Source organism: Centropristis striata, chromosome 18 (genome assembly GCF_030273125.1).
Source record: "Centropristis striata isolate RG_2023a ecotype Rhode Island chromosome 18, C.striata_1.0, whole genome shotgun sequence".
In the NCBI taxonomy this organism is placed as follows: Eukaryota; Metazoa; Chordata; class Actinopteri; order Perciformes; family Serranidae; genus Centropristis; species Centropristis striata.
Genome location: NC_081534.1, coordinates 30684696 through 30709333, shown reverse-complemented (window position 1 = coordinate 30709333; position 24638 = coordinate 30684696). Strand labels below are relative to the sequence as shown.

Genomic DNA, 24638 nt, shown 5'->3' with positions numbered 1-24638 from the left:
TTAATATATGATATGCAGACAAGCTGAGAAAGCTAGTTGAAAGCATTTTTACATGTGCATTTTTTCAATTTTCAATGTGAATTTTCTTTCTACAATGAAAACTGTTACTATTATTAATTTACATGCAGATAGACTGTTTTTTCCTGCTGTTTTTGTGTGTATAAATGGTTTTAAAACTGTACATTTCCAAAGACACCTGTGTCTTTTGTCTGTATTTTGGGTTCCTGGCAGCTTTATACTTTGTTAATCAAAATAAAATTAAAGTTTGTGAGTTTGTGAGGAGAAAAAGGAGCCATGCATGTGATGTAAGGACAGACTGAAAGATGCTAAACAGAGACAGAAATTAATGCAGAGGAAGTTGACAAATTTGAACCAAAATCTCCTGGACTTCAGAGGTTTAAAGCATCCTGGTGCAAAAAGAAAGTCAGTTTTTATTCTCTGAATAAGTTTGGGTTGAATTTAACCAGTATTCTTAGATAGTATTTTATATATTTGAGCCAATTATATAGTATGCAGCATTAATTTATAACGAAATTGCATTTCATTTCAGTTTTTCTAGATTTCCGTTTTGTTTTCCTCCGGTTGGAGTGATTTTGTGTTCATTTATATTTCACCCTTTTAGTCCTTTCTCCATGTTTTTCTGAGTATTTTATAGATTCTTTAATTTTCCCTATCAGGTTTGGTCCCTCCTTTTTGGAGCGCCTTTTGTTTGTAAGAGTTTTCATCTGTTAGTTTTCCCCTTGTTAGCTTAGATAGAATTCCCCGTTTCTTAGATTAGGACTTGTTAGTTTAGTTTATTCGTGTAGTTAGGCTTCCAGTGCTTTTCCTCCTTTAGGAGTAAAAAGCTTTTCTTTATTAGTTATTTAAACTCAGCTTCAGCAGTTTTTGTAGCACCTTTGTTTTTTCACTCTGTTTAGAATAACTCTTGCTGCTTTCCTGAATAAAGAGACTTTAAGTACACTTGCTCTGCGTCTGGGTCCTGCCTTGAGCCCAGCCTGACAATATTCACCTTTGAAAGCTTTTCATCCATAAGGCCAGCAGGGGGAGGTGTAAGTTAAGTTACTACCACAGTGGTAAAGTAATAGCCCCACATTGATATGACTGATTGCCATATAACAATGATACATTTGGCTTAATAAACTTGCTGTCAGGCACATTATTGTGCTGTTATGTAGGTACTGTTGAGTGGTAGTTCAAATATCAAATACATTTTCAAATATTAAATACATTTTCATTTATTTACGTTTTTTGTAAGCACTTACCCCTGCATCTTATTTATATGCAATGGAGTGATCCCTTGAAATAGCTTTTTTTTTTAAAAACAACACACATTTAAAGTTTTATTAAAACTAGAGCTGCAACAATTATTTGATTAATCAAACAATAATTAATTATTAAATTAATCATCAACTATTTTGATAATCGAATAATTGGTTTGAGCAGTTTTTTAAAAAGACAATAAGTCCAAATTCTCTGATTTCAGCTTCTTCAATGGGAATATTTCTGGTTTCTTTGTTCCTTTATGACAATAAACTAAATATCTCTTTGGTTTGTGGACAAAACAAGAGATTTGAGGACGTCATCTTGTTGTTTTGGAAACACTGTTTGAAATTTTTCAACATTTTATTGACAAAACAACTAACCGATTAATCGTTTAAATAATCGACAGATTAATCGACAATGAAAATAATCGTTAGTTGCAGCCCTAATCAAAACTAATATTTGTCTTTTTTTCCTCCAATGTGTGTGTGTGTGGACTTTTGCTCTCAGAATGATTATTTTGTATTCTACTCTGTTCAATTAAATTCTATTTTATTATATTCTGAGAATCAATCCATCACAAAAAGCACCTGCAAAAATGTACAAAATGTGCACAAAAAAAAAATCAACAGTTGCAACAAGAGGCAAAAAAAATCCCATTTGTTGCAGATTTATCACTTGTTGACGCCTTCTGACAAAACCCACCAATCAGAGAGAGGCGTCAGTTCCAAATATGGTAGCGCGTACTCTTTGACCCGCCCCTCATTGTTGGCTCGACCAATGAGCAGCCGCCGAACGTTGGTGGCTGCCGAGGATACGAGCAACGGAGGGATACAGGGAGAAGAGCAGGTAGCTAGGAGGTCCGTTTTATCCCCTATGATTTAATCATGTGAGGGATTGAAGAGCCTTTTTTTATCAACATGAAGTCGGATTTTATGAGGAGATAGTTGATACCGAGGCGCCGTGCGGGCTGATGACCGGGAGGAATGCACAGAGGAGGTCATTTTCCCGGACTGGGGAGGTGGGAGGCAACGGCCCCCGCAGTGTTGTGAGAGTGAGGACTGTTAGATAGCTAGATAGCTTCCGCTTCGTATTTTCAAAATAAAAACAGCTCCGACAAGAACTGGATTCTCTCGGTTGAAGTTCTGGATATTAACCCGCCACTATTACACTCAACCGACTCACAAGCGAAGATGTGATGGATGTATGAGGATATTGCAAGGTTTTGTTGTATTTATTTGATAAATACGCAATATCAACAAACGCCCTGCTTTATTTTGAAGGGGAAACTACTGTTTCCCGGCCCAACACGTGCTAACTTGATACATACAAGAAGGGGTGAAGTTACAAAGCCTCGAACCAAAACAAGACTTTACATCCTGTGGTGGACAACGCCGCCTCGGTATGAATGGGATCTACCTCGTCTTACTGTGTGTTTTTCGAGTCAAATGCCTTTTAAACCGGAGGAACCCTCGTTTATGTGAATTTTGGAGCCCCGGCAGAAGATACGGTACGGTTGGGATATTTCAGCAATATGCACTCAAAGCAAAAATCCCCGGTTTCGATATTAACTTCAGTCTGTTGTACCCTACTCACCAGTGAGTGTTGTTCATTCTGCTGCAAGTTTTGTTCATGCTGTCAATGCAAAAATATTTTATAAAGGAGCTAATACTCATATATTGAGTATATTGAAACCTTAAAGGGTCGCAAACTGTACATTTCTAACGTTAGACAAGTCATTTTCCATCACTGTAGGAACAAAAACTCTTGATTGTATTTTCTTCTTAATTTTCTTCTTGGTTTCATGGTGTATTTTACACATTTGGTACCCTAGGATACTCAATGTTGATTTTATCATGTTTAGTAGGATTTTGTCTATCACCTAGGGCTGGGCGATATATCAATATTAAAAAAATATATCGATATATTTTTAACTGTGATATGGAATTAGACCATATCGCATATATTGATATAGTTCAAATTTGCACAGCGATCCTTGCTCCAGGCAAGCTGTGGCTTTTATTTAAGATACTTTTTTATTTAAATGTGCATTTTATGGAGCTTTGATTTGAGAAAAAAAAGGTACTCCTGTTGTTATACAGTATTTATGTTCACTTAAATAAACAGTTTCAATAAAACTACATGTGACATGTTATATTTGGCTTTGACTTTGACTGGATTTATGTTCTTACTTTGCATTAAAAATATTGGGATACATATCGTATATCGTTATTCAGCCTAAATATATTGGGATATGACTTTTGGTCCTTATCGCCCAGCCCTACTATCACCTTATTTACTACAGGATGTTATTGGGTCCTTTGGGACCTATTATTTCTCTAAACACATTTTTAGATTTTGCTGTCATGTTCATGCTTTTTACACTAACTGCATGGTTTTTATGAAAGAAATCAGTCATGGTCGACTGTTGCTTCATTGGGGAGGATCTGGAGTCATGACGACAAGGTTGCACACTCTACTGTAGCACCATCATTCCTCTTCCATAATAGGAAAGGCAGATGTTCTTTGGGTGTAGCTCCTCGGTGGGACTCATCTTATAAATCCTCTTATGTACCTTTATGGAAACAATTTTTAGAACTGATCCTTACGGTGCAGAATTTCACCTGTACTGTAGATTAGAGCTGGGCGATATGGACCAAAAGTCATATCCCGATATATTTAGGCTGAATATCAATGTACGATATGTATCCTGATATTTTTATCACAAAGTGAGAGCAAATGTTCAGCCAAAGTCAACGCCAAATATGACATGTCACAAGTAATTTTAGGAGTATTTTTTTTTCAAAATCAAAGCTTCATAAAGTGCAAATTTCAATAAAAAAAAACTTGTGTTATGAAATTAAAGAGGCCCATCTTTTTATGAAATAAATATATTTATATGAGAAAAGAATAACAAAATTATTTAATAACAAAATAACTGAATATGACAAACCCTAGTAAAGGCAGCATAGTAAAGATTTTTTTAAAACTATATCAATATATGCGATATAGTCTTATTCCACATTACATTTAAAAATATATCGTTCTATTTTTGTTAGATAGGGCTGCAACTAACGATTATTTTCATTATCGATTAATCTGTTGATTGGTCAATAAAATGTGAAAAATCTCAATCAGTGTTTCCCAAACCAAAAGATGACGTCCTCAAATCTCTTGTTTTGTCCACAAACCAAAGAAATATTCTGTTTATTGTGATAAACGAACAAAGAAACCAGACATTTTCACATTGAAGAAGCTGAAATCAGAGAATTTGGACTTTTGTCGTTAGAAAACAGCTTAAACCAATTATTCAATTATCAAAATAGTTGACCATTAATTTAATAATCGATTATTGTTCGATTAATCGATAAATTGTTGCAGCTCTATTTTTTTTATATCGATATATCGCCCAGCCCTACTGTAGATTTAATTTACTACAGTGTAATAACATTCTTTTACTTTAATGCAAGCCTGATTCAAGGATGCCAAATATATTTCGTCAGGTTGACATTTCCTATTTGTACCCTGCCAGGTTTGCTGTGAAAGAACAACATGCACTGTCCAACACTGATAAATAAGAAGAAGCTCTTGTAGCTGGAGGAGGATTGCCTGCCCTAACATTTCCTCCTCCTGGCCCTCGTGGGATCATGACCGGACCCAACTCCCCGAGCCGGACTGGCACCTCACCGGCCAAGCTGAGCAGGCACGGCCGGTCCAAGAGCACCAGCTCGCACTGCCTCCTCCGCTGCAGCACCCAGGAGGACTCCTCCGCCTCTCCACCCAACAACAGCTCCCGGTCTCCTGGGGAGGAAGAGGAGAAGGATGGAGGGGTGCTTTTCTATGTGAACAGGACCGGTTTCCCCATTGAGGGTGCCACCTGGGAGAGGATGTGGTCCCATGTGGCGGCTGTGCACCCTGAGGGCCACGAAATGGTGGACAGGATACGAAATGCTGCATACCTCCCCAAGGTAAGCCAGCTCAGATTGGTACATCCCTCAGTGTTTGAAGTTGTAGAAAAAATAATGCTGCAATGCTGCCAAGTTGGGCAGTGTGTTGGAATTAGTACTAATTTTCAACCCTTTGGGCGGCTGTGCCTCAGTTGGTAGAGCGGTCGCCTACTGACTGGAGGGTTGGTGGTTCGATCCCTGACCATGGCAGCCTACAAGTCAAAGTATCCTTGAGCAAGATACTGAACCCCAAATGGCTCCAGATGCTGCATTCATCGGAGTGTGAATGAATTCCCAATGGTGGCAGGTGGCACCGTTTAGGGTAAAATCCAACATGGCTGCAGCAGACACAAAGCTCTCTTTGGATCTAGCTGTAGATGTGTTCTAGATAGTTTAGAGCGAAAGTTTATTTTAAAAGAAGAACAACGTTTGACTTTAAACTCCTTTATCACCACTAAAAAGGATGTTTTAGCCTTGCTTCCAACAGGATTTGGCAAAAGCTTAATCTACCAACTAGCCCCGTTAGTGGCTAAGCTAATGCGGTTTGGCGATTGGCTAACAGCTACCTACAGTTGCTTATGATAGACATTCATAGCGCCCAATAAACGACTCTGGACGATCGTAAACCACGCCTCCTCTACGGAAAAATGAATAGGTGGTCTCCAGACTATATCTCATTTGTGATATAGTCTGGCATTAGACATTAGACATAGTGGGGATACATGGCAGGATTTTGATTGTCCTTATCATTGTTAAAGTATTGAATTTTGTTCTGGGATCAAGGAAGCCCTTGATCTGCTGTATGCTAATGTCAAGCAAGCTTACAGAGCTACTGCCATGCCCCCAATAGGAAGATTGGACCACAACTTAGTTCTTCTGGAGACTTGTTACAAACCTTGTGTGTGGAGGCAGCCTCCAACTAAACTCACAGTCAGGAAATGGACACCAGAGGCAACTGAGGCTCTAAAGGACTGCTTTGAATGTTTGTTTTTTTTAACTGAATTTCCCCTTGGGGATGAATAAAGTGATTTTGATTTGATTTAGTTGAAGTTAAAAAAAATCAAGTTGACATTGAAGGTGTTCACATGACAGTAGCAATATGCCTGAGGTTCAGGGAAGTATAATCAGTGTTTATGGACTCTTAATGAAGGGTTTCTTCAAGCTGAAGGATTAAAAAGACTTTATTTCTTGTAATGTAACCAGCCCTGTTGTGCTCTGCTGTGAACAGATAGGATGGATGTGTGTGAGAGCTGCTCAGGTTTCTCCCTCTCTGCTGCCTATAGAGCCGTCGCTGGCTTTCATTGTGTGTGAGACGTGTATAGAGTATACACATGTTGGCAGGTCTAATCGCTCTCATGCTGTGACTAGGTTGGTGCTTTGATCTTCCCAAGTGCAAACTCTGTACTTATTAAATGCTTATTCGCAGCACAATGTTGATTATATAAACTAATGATAGTTTTCATTTTGAATGAACCTGTGGATTAGTCTGCAAAATAGCAGATAATAGTGAGAAAATGCATAACTTTGCAGAGCCCCAGGTAATATTTTCAAATAGGTTTATTTTTAATCCCAACCCAAGATATTCAGTTTATACATATTTAAAGCAGAAAAAGGAGCACATTCTCGTGGTTGCGTAGCTGGAATTGACAGATCTTCGCTAGTCAAACTATTAACTGATTGATTAACTGTTAATGGATCATTGCAGCTGTAAACCAATCAATCAGTACACTCATCTGCTTTCATCAAGCACCAAACCAACTGCATCTTATTACCTCCAGATGTTCTCTTCACTCTGTGTGCGTCCTGTTCCGACAAAAATAAGGAAATGACTGTTGTGATATGAGTCACGCTGTCAGATTATGTGCAAAGTGTGTTTGTGTGTGTGTGTGTGTGTGTGTGTGTGTGTTTGTGTTTACCATGGCACAGGTGTTAACGTCAACCTCTTTTCACATTCCACATATGCACACACTCGTAGCTGCACACTCATACTCACACACACAGGAATAATGCACATTACCATGACAACAAGTGTGCTAAATTGGGGTTCCACACCTGTCAAGTGATGTTACTTCTGCTTTTTTGGCCTGGTCACAGTGTGTGTAACTCATTGTGACTCCTGACTCACCAACGTGAAACACACACTCATTTGTACCAAAATAACTTGGCTTTAGTTAAGACATATACTGTACAGACAGTTAGCTGAAATGACACAGACAAACAGTTTAGACCAGGGGTCTCAAACTCAAATTTTCTGGGGGCCGCTGCAGTATCAAAATTAACAAAAAAAAAAAGACACAAAATGACCAAAAAAGACACAAAATTACTAAAAATAGACACAAAATGACAAAAAAATACACAAAATTACCAAAAAATACACAGAATTACCAGAAAAAGACACAATTATTAGAAAAAGACACATAAAGGCACAAAATGACACAAAAAAGGCACAAAATGACCAAAAAAATACACAAAATTACTACAAAAGACACACAATTATTTAAAAAGACACAAAATTACCAAAAAAGACACAAATCTACCAAAAAAGACAGAGAATTACCAAAAAAGACACAAAAAGCCCCTAATTTGAATATGAGCCGGCTCTAGCGGCCGTTTGACCGGCCGTTTTTTGGCCCTGTAGAAGAGCAGGGCCATTTTTCTCCTCTGAAAAAAGCCTGGTTGCTGATGGGATAGAACGCTAAGCAGGATGTGACATAGAAAGCAACAATTGATCTTGTGAACGAAGAGAATAAGATCCAGCATTTCTCACAGTAATTAAGGTGCAAATGTACGAAGGCAGCAGTCCCAACACTTAACGCACTGGACACTTTGTGCACAGTTAGCGATGCCGGTTTGTTTATGATCAGTGGCTACACTGTGCACAGTTAGCCATGCTAGTTTGTTTATGATTAGCGGCTACACTGTGCACAGTAAGTGACTGCAGCCACCGTTGCGATGTGTTTATTCCGTCGCGTATGTGACTTTCATGGTCGAAGCTGTCGCTAAGTGATTACGCGACAATTGAAAACCATACGTCACCTCCGGAGTCTCCTAAATCCCTCTGGGGCCTTTTTTTGAAATGGAGACACGCTGAGTGAGTGGCCATTTGAAAGGGCGTGGCCTGAGACTTTCCCCCCGCCACTCTTTCCCCTAATGGAAACACCACTTATGTTGTATAATAAAGACAGTATTACAGTAAACAGACGTTCACCCCAAATGCAATAACTCTTCACTCTGCTAAAGTGTCCCTGAGTACGACCTTAAAAGCCAAACAGCTCCAGTGCTGCTGAACAGCTGATGCTGACCTTTGACCTCCAACTGTCGAATGAAAAGAATGTTCTGTGATGATTTACAGCAACTTTACATAAACTACTAACCTTGACTAACAATTATTCAAGAGAAGGTTTGCCTTTATATTCAATGCTTTTGAGCCAACTGGTTAATTAACAACAATGATAATATTATCATCATTAATTTGATTGTTTTAATGGTATTTTTAAGCAAAACCTCAAACATTTGCTGCTTCCAGCTTATGTATGAATAGGTATGAAGACATCGCCTTCAGCTCTGAGACGTCATGGAAAAAAGTGATCAGTAGATTTATTGATGAAGATAATAATCATAACCGTAGTAGTCATAAAAGTGTCTTTGTGCAGCAGTAAAACAGACCAAAGTTAGTTGAAGTGGACAGAAATAAGTGGGACTAGTTCTTCAGGCTTCCCTCATGACACGCATGATACACATCTCTGCTGCTGCTGAGGCCTCTCAGCCCAGATTCTCCTCATAGTTTTCCCGTCAGTGATTTGGATGAATGCTTGTTGTGTTCCAGGCCGTGGAGGAGGGAATCTGCTTGTTGTTTAGCCTTGCTAATTGGCCATGTGGTCATTAGTGACCCAGTTGGCCGGCGGCGCCAAAATCCCATAGTGTTGTTGTGGCCAGAAGGACAACAGGAGGACGTGTGTACAAACAAACGTAGAAAAATGTGCACACATGAGCCGTTACATTAATACATGTTTGTATGTTGTATCTCTATTTACTTCAATTTTTTTTCTATATTGCCATTGTTATTTCTGTTTGTACAAATTAGGGCTGGGCGATATATATTAATATAAAAAATATATTGATTTATTTTTAAATGTGGTATGGAATTAGACTATAGCGCATATATTGATATAGTTCAATTTTTTTTAATCTTTTATATATAAATGCTGCCCTTACTAGGGATTGTCATATTTAGTTATTTTGTAATGTTTGTTATTCTTTTCTCATATAAATATATTTATTTCGGAAAAAGATTGGCCTATTTTATTTCATAGGCTTTTTTTATATTTATAACCACAAAATAAATAAATGAAAAATAAGTAAATAAATAATATATCTATATACACACAGGTATCACCCAGTTTATTATTTATTTGATTACTTATTGATGGATATGTGAAATGAAAAGACAACTAAACTCTATTTTAAAGTTAGAAAGCTTCCTAAAATGACCTCATAGTATTTGTGGTTTATTTACCTTGTTTCTCATCATGTTATTCTTGATCGTTACGTATAAAATGATATTAATGTTTGTTTTGCTTTGAATCGCTTCTTTTGCTATGACACTGCTGTGCACTCTGCAGGTGCACCTCAGGTGTCCGTTGGTTTGCGTTGCACTGTAGTTGTATTGTTGATATGCAACCTGACCCTTGTGTGTGTGCGTGTGCGTGTGCGTGTGTGCGTGTGCGTGCATGCGTGTATGAACGGCGTGCACACAGGTGGTTACTACAGATACAGATACACCGACTGAGAACGGTTAACTGTGGCTTTTACTGAGGGAAGGAGGAGAGAAAGATGAGGAATAACTTTATTATTGGTACAAACAGTGTAATATGAGAATCATAATTTGACCTATCAGAATTTAGTAGGTGTCAGCATGTTTCCTGGTTTATGTTTTTTGTGATTGGGAAATTTATTACAGCTGCTTGGTGTAACATTTAAACGCAATTAATAACAAAATATACAAGTTACTTCATAGTGAGTCCAGTGGTGATGAGAACTTTGTATTTACATTCAGTCTGCCACCAGGTCAGTTTTGGAGGGAAATGTGTCAGAAAGTAAACATCTTTTGAAATGCAAACACAGAGTGTGGTGCACTCAGGTTCACAGTCTACAATAGGGCTGGGCGATATATCGATACAAAAAATATATTGATATATTTTAAATTGTGATATGGAATTGGACCATATCGCATATATCGATATAGTTCAATTTTTTGTCTTTCTTTATATATAAATACTGCCCTTACTATGGTTTGTATATATCTATATTTAGTTATTTTGTAATGTTTGTTATTTTTTTCTCATATAGATATATTTATTTTGGAAAAAGATTGGCTATTTTATTTCATCATTTTTTTTTATTTCATTTAAGATATTTTTTAATTTAAATGTGCACTTTATGGAGCTTTGACTTGGAAAAAAAGGTTCTCCTGTTGTTATACAGTATTTAAGTTCACTTAAATAAAAAGTTCAAAAAAACTACTTGTGACATGTCATATTTAGCTTTGACTTTGACTGAACATTTGCTCTTACTTTGCGATAAAAATATCAGGATACATATCGTACATTGATATTCAGCCTAATTCTATCGGGATATGACTTTTGGTCCATATCGCCCAGCCCTACTCAGTACCAGTAACTTTATTCTGTTCCTATTCAGACAGAAATAGATGCTGGACCTCCATAATTCATACAGAGTTAATGGGTTGCTCAGCCCTAAATCCAGTGGTGATGAGAACTTTGTATTTACATTCAGTCAGCCTCCAGGTCAGTTTTGGAGGGAAATGCGTCAGAAAGTAAACTTAGGTTGTGTAAATTGTTTTTAAATTGCAAACAGCGTGTGGTGCCCTCAGATTCAAAGTCTACATCTGTGTTATTGTCAGTGACCCCGGCCCATGCTGCCACTCTCTGTGTCCTCATTAACAGAATAGAAGTCTTGGCACAGGGATGAAATAATCCCTCTAATACAATCTGGGTAGTGGATAATCTCTGGATACCAACTGGACTACGTAAAGGACTTTTAATGGGAAACAAAACTGGCTGGAACTCCTCTGAGAAAAGACTGTTGCCAAAGAAAAAATAGAAAAACAAACCTCTACAAAAACAAATTCTCTATCATTTTCCACTTTTTAATCTTCTCCGAGGCATTTTAACATATTGCTATGCCCCATTAACGAAACTCGATAGGTTTGAAATTGGTTAACTATGCATGTGTTGTCGTCAGCAGTTAAATCATGTGCTACATGTTAGCCAGATGCATGGACACTGGGCAGGAGTAGGGCTGGGCAATATATCGATATAAAAGTTATAGATATATTTTTAATTGTGATATGGAATTAGACCATATCACATATATCGATATGGTTCAGTTTTTTTTCTTTTTCTATATATAAATGCTGCCCTTACTAGGGTTTGTTATATTTAGTTCTTTTGTAATGTTCGTTATTCTTTTCTCATATAAATATATTTATTTCTGAAAAAGATTGGCCTATTTTATTTCATAGGCTATATTTATTCAAATGTGCACTTTATGGAGCTTTAATTATCTTTTTTTTTTAAAAGGTACTCCTGTTGTTATACAGTATTTATGTTGACTTAAATAAACGGTTTCAATAAAACCACTTGTGACATGTCATATTTGACTTTGACTGAACATTTGCTCTCACTTTGCGATAAAAATAACAAGATATATGGGTCAGTGACAAATAAGGGTTGGCAAGATGTCAAATGGTGTAACCACAAAAGAATGACAAATATTAAATAATTTATCCACCTACAGTGTAATTAAGTGGACTTATGTAATAACTTCATTTAAAAAAAACATCAAATGGCATTTTTTGAGTATTTCTGCATTTACACATTTCATCAATATTGAGCAGAAAATATTCTAAAAAAAACATTTTTTTCTAAAGTTTTGACAAATTATGTAAACTTTGTTATTACCATAGTGTTACAATGTAAACATGGATTGTTGCTGTTTTTTCTCATTGTAGTTCACATTTATTTTCCTGTATATAATCAGATTTTTATGGGGGAAAAAAGTTACTGGTTGCACCAACTGACACTGGGTTAGATCACGTCATTGACCCATATATCGTATATCGATATTCAGCCTAAATATATCAGGATATGACTTTTGGTCCATATCGCCCAGCCCTACGCAGGAGTTAAAACGGCCAGTACAGTGGATGTTGTGCAGCAGATGTTGTCAACAAATAAGTAGGACAAAAGTTTTTCCTCCCCATAATCCAGTGTATTTCTAGTTCCATTGTTGTGGATTAAAATGTTTCAGTTCAGGCTGTAACAATAGGATTTTGGGTTAACACTTTTAGTTTTAACTGGACATTTTAAGCATTTGTCGGGGCTGCCGAAAATCTAATTCATGTCTCTCTGCAGGAGTCTTTTGTTTAATTCAGCATCCAAATGCTTTGCATTGGACCTTTTATATTTTGGGACGTCTGCCAACATGGATTAATTAAGACAGATGTTTCTCTGAGGCCAAGCATTACAGAGCACAGCGATAATCTTCAAGAAGGTGTTCTTTAGTGTGATTACTGTAGTGGAGCAGTAGAGACGAGAGCTGCTGTCAGTGCTGGAGGACTGTAAGTCCTCATGAAAAGGCTCTCATTACTTTTATATACAAGTGAAAAGGAAGAATGCAAGAAACAGAGAGTCTCATGTTGAGACTTTGCTTAATCATTTTTTATCTCAGTTGTCTGTTGCCACACACACACACACACACACACACACGGGATGTCCCGCTCTAAAGATAACTTGACAGCAGGAAATACGACCCGTCTGTCTCTCTCTCTCTCTCTCTCTCTCGCTGAGTTGTTTCCATTTTTAATACAAACAGAGCAAAGGTGGTTGAAAGTAGGGCTGGGCGATATATGGATAAAAAAAAATATATTGATATATTTTTAAATGTGATATGGACCATATCGCCTATATCGATATATATTTCAATGTAGTTCCAATTTTTTTCTTTCTTTATATATACAGTCATGGAAAAATGTATTAGACCACCCTTTTTCTTTAATTTCTTGTTCATTTTAATACCTGGTACAACTAAAGGTACTTTTTTTTGGACAAATATAATGATAACAACAAAAATAGCTCATAAGAGTTTAATTTACGAGCTGATATCTAGACATTTTCCACAGTTTTCTTGCTAATAATTTTGGTTATTTTCAAGAAATAAGGCAAAGAGGAGACTCGTGGGAACCCAGAGAGCCTGTTTTCATTGAGATAGCATGACATCAGAGGTCACATGACCGCTTTGAAAATCACCTGAACACATTAAAAAAAGCCTAAATTTTCAGTGAAAATACTACCCGACACGATACTGACATACTTGATGCCTACAGATTCCTGAGATCTTCTAGTTTATAAGATACCAATATATCCATTAAATACCTTAAAGTGAGCCATCTACGGCCTCTGGAACGGCGAAAACGGCAACAATACTGACGGCCGTCCGAACGCTAAATATCCATACTTGGTGACCATAAATCAATATCATATTGCCATGCAAAATATCACAATACTATGCACACTGTGGACTTTGGTATTTCACTGCAGTATATAAATTATAAGAGTGCAGCTCTATAAAATGAGCACAATCATGGCTAGAAGTAGGAACTCCAAAATGTCTTTTGTGCACAATAACACAGTTATATTTCCATACATGATAAAACGTCAAAAGATGCTATTTCATAGAGTTCAGAATTCAAAAACCAGGAAGGCCATAGCCACTGAGACGCCCCTCTGTTCTGCTCCGTCCTCATGTCTCTCTGTCTCTGGTTTCAGTCCCTCTGCTGTCTGTCTCTGCTGCTGGACGGCTCAGGTTGCCTGCCTGCTGGCTCTGGAGTGCAGAGCTGCTGGGATTAAAGAAAAGAAAGAAAATAGAGCTATTGGGATAAAAATGGGAAGCACGCCGGAAGTGAGGACAATGATAGAGAGGATGAAGACGGAAGAGGCGTGACAGAGGAGAGATGAGAGTGAGGAAAGGAAAGGAAGAAGGATTTGAGATAACTCTAAGAGGGAGATGAAGTAGAGAAGAAGGATAGGAGAATATAACAGAAGAGAGGGAGAAAAGAGGAAATGAGGTAGAGCCAGAATAAATCCCAGTCTCTTCATAAGAACGCCAGTTCCTCTCTACGTTCACACGCAATGTGACTATGACAGCTGTAACTGATTTTCAGGCAGCATCAAAATTCACAAGACATAGTTCTGACTTTCCACCTCAGCAGCTCCCAACGGTTTTGGAGGTTGTGGAAAGCTAAAATACCTCAGTTTGACATATATATATATATATGTCTCAGCAGCATGCACAAGGGCTGTTTTTGCAGGGACTAATGCTGCGTTCGATTGCACTCGGAACTCGGAAAGATCCGACCTCCGAGTGGGAAAAGTGCAACAGAACGGCCCTTGAACTCGGGATTCCGACTCGGGAATTGGGGTAGGATCCAAGCAGCCCGAGTAGGTCGGAAATACGTGGAAAAACGTCAAAGCAAACAGTCACTTTATCTTCAACATTTAGTCTGTAATGTGTTGTTTAATTTAGCATTTGTGTTACTAAAAGTGTAGGATTACTTTGTAGTGGTATTTGCACTCCCACTCTGTTAATTAAAGAGTTTGTGTGATCGTAGTAGGGACAAAAAAGCACAGTAAAAGTGTAAAAAATATTATAGTTTGTCCCATATTTAAACTACATTAGTCTATAAGGTGTAATACTGCACTTCTTTTTATTATATCCAGGAAATTGATAAAATTTAATTATATTTTTGTTTCTTAAGTATTTGCAGACCACAATTCCACCCTATATTTGGACCCAGAGAGGACACAACCATTGTTGTACCAGGTAGCTGATGTACTTCCCCAGAATAATTTTTAAATGCTCTAAAGACATCGAAACAAACATCAATTTGCTGTGGCCGGCCATGTTTTCCGAGGTTGAGCAATGAAACGCATTTACCTCGGAAGTCGGAATTTCCAACTCGGATCTCTCCGAGTTCCGAGTGCAATCGAACGCAGCATAAATGTGTAACTTCATCTTCCTGCATTTTAAATTTGAGCCTTTATGTGTAGAAGTTCTCCGCTCTGTGACGTTCCTCTGTGGCGGAGGGAAGAGAGCAGAGGATGATAAAAGTGAGGGATCACCAGTCATCTCGCTCCCTGACCCAGCAGAAAGCAGCTTTACAGTGTGTGTGCCAGCTGATGCTGCCAGTGTGTTGCGCCTTAGTGAGGCTTTTACTACATGAGAGATTATGTGGCAGTAAAAACCGCTATTTACTGGTCTTGGCTGGCTGGCAGACTGGTTTATGGGCTGAGGGTCTGTCCACTGGCTGGGTAATTAAGAGACGGACCAGTTGGTTGATTGCTTTACTCACTCGATGACTGACAGGCTGGTTGACTGATTGGTGTCTGGTTTGAAGGCTGATTTACAGTTTTAACACATTAGTGGTTAAATAACAGCTTTATTGGCTGAGTAATTAGTTTATTGTCTCATGTAAAAACTCCCATGTATGGTTCCTATTGTCAGCTTTGAAGAGCCTTGAGTGCTATTAAAAGCGTAACGGATTGTGTTTCTCAGATGTCTATACTGTATGTGTGAATGTGTCTTTACCATGAATATGTGTGGGGTTATAACAAAGCGGCCTGTTCTAGTAGATTTTTAGAAATGCTTTATTTAAATACATCTCATAGACCTCACATGCCCAGGGTTTATACAAGGACAATAACAATTTTGAAAGGAAAACAACATGTTTCTGGCTCCATGTTGCCCTGTTGTCCTCCTCCTCAGCTCTCTTTTTGTGCTGTAAATAAACAGCAGAAAGCCACAGGAAATGATAGGGCTGCTATACTTCTCCCTTCCTGCACACACACACACACACACACACACACACACACACACACACACACACACACACACACACACACACACACACTCTTGTACTACTATCTTTGTGAGGGCCCTCATTTTCATCATCTCATCATTCTAATTTCAAATTCAGTTTTAATTAGAGTGAGTTTAGTATTTTTTTTAAAAACTGCTTTAGTTTTAGTTTAGTTTTGATTAGTTGTAGTTTTTTGTAATGGGGTATTTGTTGGCTGGGAGATTAAAAGAGGTCACAGTAAATTTTGCCTTTATTTCCTTTGTCGTATCCATCTTCATTATGTATGAAAAAAGTTGACGAAAACTAAGCACATTTTCACTATAATTTTAGTTAGTTTTAGTTAGTTTTGTAACCACAAAATACAGTTTCAGTTAGTTATCGTTTAAAAAAAACCTCAAGTTCTAGTTTCCGTTATTTAGTTAGTTTTCGTTAACTATAATAACCCTGTTCCCGAGCCCCTTACCCTAAGGTAACCATGGTTACCTTTACATAAACCTGATTGTAACCTTAACCCTTAAAACAAAGTCTGAAATCTTTAAAAAAAGCCTTTAAAGAAGTGAGCCAAAATATCCTCACTTCGCAAAAATGTCCTCACTCTGTTGGTTAAAAACATGCTCCGGTCCTCACTATGTAGGAAGTACAAGAACACACACACACACACACACACACACACACACACACACACACACACACACACAGGCTGCCGTGTGTCAGAGGAAGTGTCGTTTTGTGTTGAGCTCTGACTCACTCTCTGCTGGTGTGGTCGTGTCCTTTTCATGAAGCCACATCTGTGACCTCAGTTTCCTCTGAAACGGTTGTTGTGGAGGTGAAGCTGCTGCAGGAACAAACAGCCGTGGTTTCTCCTCCACCACACGCCTTTCTCCTCCTTCTCCTCTCCACACACTGTGGCCCGGCGGGCGAAGGTGGAGCTCACCACATAACCCCAACATGCTGGGAATCTATCTCTTTATCATATCAATTCTCTTGGTTTCCAGCTAACTGCTGTGTCATGCAAATTAACTGTCAGGTTTTTGAACAAAGTGCTTTAAGTTCCACTTTTACCACATCTACCACTAGTGGTAGCAGCAGAGATAAGAGCTGTAGGAATAACACCATTATTGTCCTGTTGAGGCTTTTCAGTCCTGATAAGACATCAGACTTTGATGGAGAAGCTGATTTTTCAATATGTCTCAGAAAACTACCTGCAAATACTGAAATTTAAATAATTTATCTACTGGCCTCCTGTCTGATGGCTTCTGTATTGAGGTGGAAAATTTCCAGTTTATTTACATTTACATTTAGTCATTTAGCAGACGCTTTTATCCAAATCTACTTACAGAAAAAAGAGAAACAATCAAGGTATAATTAAATACATATAATAATAATTATATTAATCTATAGATCATGTAAAAATAATTATAATAATCAAGGTAAATATTATACCTTGATTATTATAATTATTTATATATATATATATATATATATATATATATATATATATATATATATTTTTTTTTTTTTTTTATATATATTTTTTAATTTTATTATTTTATTTATTTTATTTTATTTTATTTATTTATTTATTTTCCCCAAAAACTTTTCATGGGAAGTTAAGCTGGGGAATTTTGGAAATATTCAAGATTTAAAAAAACTTCAACAGATTTTGATTTGGAAGTAGAACTTTATCAAGTTTTAATTATTTTATTGAACAATCAATTCTTTCATTGAACCACAAAAACATGAATATTGAAAAGTAAAATGACCTCCACCCCCCAAAAAAAAAAAAATCCCCAAAAAGAGCCATTCAAATTCAAAACCATTAAAAAAAAAAAAAAGTCCCTCTCCCTCCAAAAAAAGTCCCTTTCAACATGTAAATGAATTGAACATGTGAATGCACAGGGCATTTAAGGGGGCGTGGCCTCTGTAGGGGGCGTGGCCTCAGCAGCCCTGCAGTAAGCTGTGCACATGTGATTGAGGAATAGCAGATATTCAAGTGTTGCATGAAATCTGGTTGTGTTAGTCAAGATTATGCTAAATATATTTTCCCAACTATTTTTAAGTTCCCTGTTGAGGACCATCCTTCAGTTTTGTAAATTCACAATTTATTCCAGTTTATTCCCATAAATTCCTGGTAATTCCCATGAGCATTAATCTGCCTCAGCTGTCAGAAACACAGAACACTAAAAAGAAACTAAACTAGTAACTTGGCTAAATAAATGTAGCACTGCAGCTTTGAATTAAATCTTATTTTGTGAGACCAGTGTAAATGTTTTCCAGCAGCGGTTAGAACCTCAGAGAGAGTCAGCAGTTTGAGCTTTCACGGGACATTGGAAATGCAGATTTCTTGTTTCGGGGCACTGAATGTTACCACATGTCAACTCTGCTTTGAGATAAAAATCTCTCTCTCTCTCTCTCTCTGCAGCATCCTGTTCCCTCAGTCCCGACCTTCAAACCGTCCATGTCTGTCCCAGATTGGCTGGTAGCCATCCAGAACTACATGAAGGCTCTGCAGTATCCTTTGACACAAACCAACCAGCTCTTTATGATAGAAGTGGGTGATATATATCGTCTACGAGAATGTTGATAACGTTGTTTAGATCAGTGATTCCCAACAGGGGGGCACCAAAGATCCATGGGGGGTCACAAAGCCCTTTTTGATTTTAAGGGTTGTAATAAATCTAATGTGTTAACTATAGATGAGTCAGCATTTAATTCATTAGTGGGACAAAAACAACTAAATAAAGGCTACATTAAACGTTTATTCATTTATTTAAATAGAAAAATCACGATCGAAAAGTTTAAAAATAAAGGCTATATCGCTAGAATAAGGACATGTGTAATATCCCTCCTGCAGTATACACAGGTACCTAGCGGCAACCTCACCTAGCGGTAACCTCACCTAGTGGTAACCTCACCTAGAGGTAACCTCACCTAGCGGTAACCTCACCTAGCGGCAACCTCACCTAGCGGTAACCTCACCTAGCAGTAAAACCTCATCTAGCGGTAACCTCACCTAGCGGCAACCTCACCTATCGGCAACCTCACCTAGCGGTAACCTCACCTAGCGGTAACCTCGCCTAACAACAGAAACACAGAGCTTATGGAAAAATGGCTAAGCGCCAGGGAGACGAATATGCGGAATATCTCTAAAAATCAATAATTAAAGCTTCTCTAAAAATTCTGTTGTCCCTAACATTTTCTATCAGATACAACCACACGGGAACCCAGTTCTTTGAGATCAAGAAGAGCCGTCCACTGTGCGGGTAAGTGAACTACAGCTTAGAAAAGGACATGCAATGAAATGCTATAAATCCAAATTATTATTTTTTTTGAGCATTTAAAAGCATGGAGTCATTACAGTTTATGTTATAAGATAAACTAACGTTTATTTACACTGACAGCAACATGACTTTCTTTGACCGCAAGTAAACAAACCTACATTAAGGTGCTCTGAAATATACAACAAACCATGTAAGCTTGGCTTATTAAAGAGCTTTCAGAGTTTCACTGTGAATCATGTTAATATGTTAATCAAATTTGTAGCTTGGTTACTCCCAGTAATCAGGTTATATTATGGGCACAGTGATTGGAGACGTTGGTATTTCCTGCATGCACACAGTACTAGTTCTGTAATTACTGAAAGCTGATTAGTTAGTTTAATGAAAGGGCAACTTGCTGGAGCAGGAAGAGCCCTGACGTCTGACCTTCCTGCAGAGAGGGAAAAGAAACAAGGAGATCGATTTATAAACCTCACAATGTTGCACAACGCTGAAGCTTTTTCAGTGTTGGTTTGTCTCATTATACAGGTTCGTTTCAGTACCAGATTGCTACAATTCTGCCTCTCCGCCCCCCCGCTGCTCCTCTTCTCCTGCTCCTGTACTCTCCTCCTCCTCCTCTTCTTCTTCATGTCCTCCTCATCTTTCTCTTCTTCCTCCTTTTCAGGTTAATGGAGACGGCAAGAGAGATGATCAGAGAGTCTTTGCCAATTAAATGTCTCGAAGCCGTCATTTTGGGAATGTATCCTTTTTCTGCACACACACACACACACACACACACACACACACACACATACATACACACACACACACACACACCAGCCGAAATGTCCTCACTTCTCCAAAATGTCCTCACTCTGTTGGTTAAGTACGTGTACCGGTCCTCACTATGTAGGAAGTACAAGAACACGTACACACACACACACACACACACACACACACACACACACACACACACACACACACACACACACACCAGCCGAAATGTCCTCACTTCTCCAAAATGTCCTCACTCTGTTGGTTAAGTACGTGTACCGGTCCTCACTATGTAGGAAGTACAAGAACACACACACACACACACACACACACACACACACACACACACACACAGGCCAAGAGGTTATTTTGTTATCTGCGGGTGAAATCAATGAGACACGCTGCTCTAATGTCCTAATGCCCCCCCACCACCGCCACCCTTTCCAGCTCTTACAGAACCGTGTTGCCTGGCAACAAGCCCTCTTCAAAGTTTAACCCCCTACCACACACACACACACACACACACATACACACACAACACAAGCTTAGTATCATCCGGCAGAGCTTAAATATTAAAGCAGCAGTCTGTAATTTTTGCATCAGCTTCGACATTTCATTTCCTGAAAACATGTAGTTTTGATCCGTCTCAACAGATTTGGTCAACTACAGTTTAAAATTGGAAATTGTGGCTAATTATTTATTAATGACCAAATACTGATTTGACTCGGTCACTAATACATCACATCCTGAGGTTTGGTGTATTTGGTTTCACTATAAATGCCAATTCAACAAATCAGTGGTTGCTTTCAGTGACTATTCGTTGATTTGGAGCCATCATGGTAACACGTCTGTAAAAAAAGACTCTCCTGTATGTGCTGTTGCACATGTGATGTGTGACTGAAGGTGTGGATGCTCAAGTTCAAGTCAAGGTTGGACACTGACTTGTTGAAATGTTGCCAGTTTGATAGTTGAGCCTTGTTCAACTGTTGATGTCAGTCAGTACGTTTACATGACACTTGAAAAAAATGAATTATTGCCTTAATCTGACTATAATTGGACAACTGAAGTGCATGTAAACGTGTAAGTCTGAATAATGTTCGAGTTCTCCAACTCTGATTAGGACACCCAGATAATGCAATTGGAATTGGATTTTCGCCGGCATGTATGACAAGACAACGCATGTGTGAATGCTCCACATGATCCACCGCAGTGCTGACGTATGACCCTGGAACAAGAACATCCAAGAAAGCCGCTCGCATTATCCGGTAGCACATTAGCTGGTCACATTAGCTGGTAGCACATTAGCCGGTCACATTATCCGGTAGCACATTAGCTGGTAGCACATTAGCCGGTCACATTATCCGGTAGCACATTAGCTGGTAGCACATTAGCCGGTCACATTAGCCGGTAGCACATTAGCTGGTCACATTAGCCGGTTGCACATTAGCCGGTTGCACATTAGCTTGTCACATTAGCCGGTCACATTAGACGGTCACGTTAGCCGGTTGCACATTAGCTGGTCACATTAGACGGTCACATTAGCCGGTTGCACATTAGGCGGTCACATTAGCCGGTTGCACATTAGCCGGTCACATTAGCCGGTTGCACATTAGCCGGTAGCACATAAGCCGGTCACATTAGCCGGTTGCACATTAGCCGGTTGCACATTAGCTTGTCACATTAGCCGGTCACATTAGACGGTCACGTTAGCCGGTTGCACATTAGCTGGTCACATTAGATGGTCACGTTAGCCGGTTGCACATTATCCGGTCACATTAGCCGGTTGCACATTAGCTTGTCACATTAGCCGGTCACATTAGCCTGTTGCACATTAGCCGGTCACATTAGCCGGTCAGTAGTGACGGCACAAAGTATCGAACTGAGGAAACGGTAAATAATTAGTCCAATCACTTTACTTTTATTAATTTATCATGTAAAAGTATCTAATATTTGATGCTTCTAGCTCTATAACATTATTTATTTAAAAAAAATCTTTTGTATATTCCTTTTGAACTTTTAATGTGCTTCTCTATATTCCTTGATTAAAGCATTGACAATTTTAATAAAATGAAAAAGTAATGATAGAGTGATTCATTTCTAATGAAAAGTAATGAATTGATCCCAAGCCTATCAGAGCCTTGAGTAAATGGCAAAAATTAATTTGAATTTCTCCTTTCATGAAGATAGTGAGAAATATTAAGAGCGCATTTAAATGATTTGCTAAATCGTGGCATAGTTTGTACGATTGAATTGTACCAAAGCAACCAAACACTTCCTAATCAGCTTTGTAGTTAGAAGGTGAGATATCAACACACTTCCAACTCGTCCAAATATAATCAGCCTCACTACTGTACTGCAGTGTGTTGCAAAGGCTTTGGTGTAACAGCTTTCTGAGGATTTTGGCACATCGACACATGAGAGATCTCACTCCGTTCCTGCTAACGGGTGGTCCAGTTTCACATGTGCTACTTTCAGCGTGGCTCGTCTCCAGGCTGTCAGGGTCGCCACTGACACTGACTTTAATTGAGACTGGCTGCAGCCTGCAGATGAAAGGAGGAGAGACGGAGGGGAATGGAGAATGTGGCAAGAGCTCAACAGAGAAATAACATAAGGGTGATGGAAAGAAGGGATGTTAGAGCCAGAGGGAGTGAGGAAAGTAACAGGGCGAGGAGGAGACGAGACAGTTTCTGCTGCTCGCTGCCCTTTAAACAACCTCACTCTGTCACATTTAGCAGGGTTCAGACGGGTGCTTGAAGTCCTTGAAAATGCTTGAATTTAAATGTTGTATTTTCAAGGTTTAAAAAGTGCTTGGATTTTGGATGAAGTGCTTGTAAATGCTTGAAATTCTTCCTGTGTTTTTCTTGCAATCTGACTATATCCATCTATAGACTATACAGTAGATCAGGCATCTCAAACTCAAATAACCTGGGGGCTGCTGGAGGCAGTATCAAAATGACCAAAAAAAGACACAAAATGGCTAAAAGAAGACACAAAATGACCAAAAAAGACACAAAATAACCAAAAAAGACACAAAATTACAAAAAAGACACAGAATGACTGAAAAAAACACTAAATTACTTTAAAAAAAGACACAAAATTACTAAAATAACACACAAAATGACCAAGTAAAGACACAAAATTACTAAAAAACGACACAAAACGACCAAAAAAATCCCCAGAAAATTACTTTAAAAAAACACACAAAATGACAAAAAAGACACAAAATGACCAAAAAAATAAACTGAAATACCAAAAAAGACACAAAATTATTAAAAAGGACACAAAATGACCCAAAAAGACACAAAATGACCAAAAAATGACACTAAATTACTAAAAAAGACAAAATTATTTAAAAAAGACACAACATTACCAAAAAAGACACATAATTACCGAAAAAGACACAAAATTATTTAAAAAAAGACACAAATTATAAAAAAAAGACACATTATTAAAAAAAGACACACAATTATTTAAAAAAGACACAAAATTATTTAAAAAAAGACACCAAATTATTAAAAAAAAACACAAAATTACAAAAAAAGACACAAAATTAACAAAAAAAGTAATTCAAGGGACCTTCCACACACAACATGGTAAAGTGCCATTCATATAAAACTCACATTAAACTTTCATATCAAGGTGGGGGCCAGAAAATATCATCACGAGGGCCGCGAGTTAGAGACCCATGCTATAGATAATCACATGTTCAATGTAAAAAATAATGAGTAGCCTATCTAAAATGAAGACCGTTCCTCCTAAAAGTGTAACACCATCTCTGTTGGTATGGTTCAGTGAAATCTCCCCCTTTTAGTATGTAAGTACTCATCTAAAACATGCAGTTTACAACAGGTGTAAGATACGAGCCCTGATTTATCTCTGTGAGGGGCACTGTGTGTTTGTGCAGTGTCACCTTTCACCGGTCCCTCGGGTCCCTCACTCTGAAAAAGGAGTGAGGCCCCAGCGAGAATTGAACTCGCGACCCCTGGTTTACAAGACCAGTGCTCTAACCACTGAGCTATAGGGCCTTACCTGCCTCCACAGGTCATTGACCGTGCTTTTGACTATAAATGAGCAGGGCAGCCACACCCTGTTTACATACCTGGTTGTTACGGTAACGTGGCACCAACCTAACCAGTTGACACAGTCTATGACTTAATGTCTGTAGATACTTCACTGGGCTCCGGAAACACCCAGTCACATAACAACACTGTGAGAAATGACACCTCTGGGTGATTCTCATGAAGCCAGTCTAAGTTCTGTCTGTGAAGATTATAAGGACATACTTTATTAAACTAAATATATTTCACTTTTATATGAATGAACAGTATAACCAAAATGAGGTACAATTCATTGTTGTGTTAAAATAATATTTTCTATACTTTTGTCTTCTCAGAAATGCACTCAATTAAGTTTAATTAATTGTTATGCCTAAATACACCATTCCAAATTTAGTTATGAGTT

The 24638-nt window shown here is 38.2% G+C and overlaps 1 protein-coding gene and 1 non-coding gene across 2 annotated transcripts in view; one reads left to right on the top strand and one right to left on the bottom strand.

Moving 5' to 3' along the window:
* Positions 1-2092: 2092 nt before the first annotated feature.
* The window catches only part of vash2 (vasohibin 2), a 44083-nt gene continuing 21537 nt past the window's right edge, over positions 2093-24638 (top strand). Inside the window, exons 1-5 of the mRNA XM_059356806.1 lie at positions 2093-2770; positions 4793-5228; positions 18569-18657; positions 19353-19409; positions 20089-20163. Coding sequence (XP_059212789.1) covers positions 4908-5228; positions 18569-18657; positions 19353-19409; positions 20089-20163 — 542 coding nt within the window. The 5' untranslated portion in view covers positions 2093-2770; positions 4793-4907. The remainder of the gene's footprint in view (positions 2771-4792; positions 5229-18568; positions 18658-19352; positions 19410-20088; positions 20164-24638) is intronic.
* trnat-ugu (transfer RNA threonine (anticodon UGU)) lies at positions 24130-24202 on the bottom strand. Its single transcript has one exon. It is a non-coding gene; the product is annotated as a tRNA-Thr (tRNA).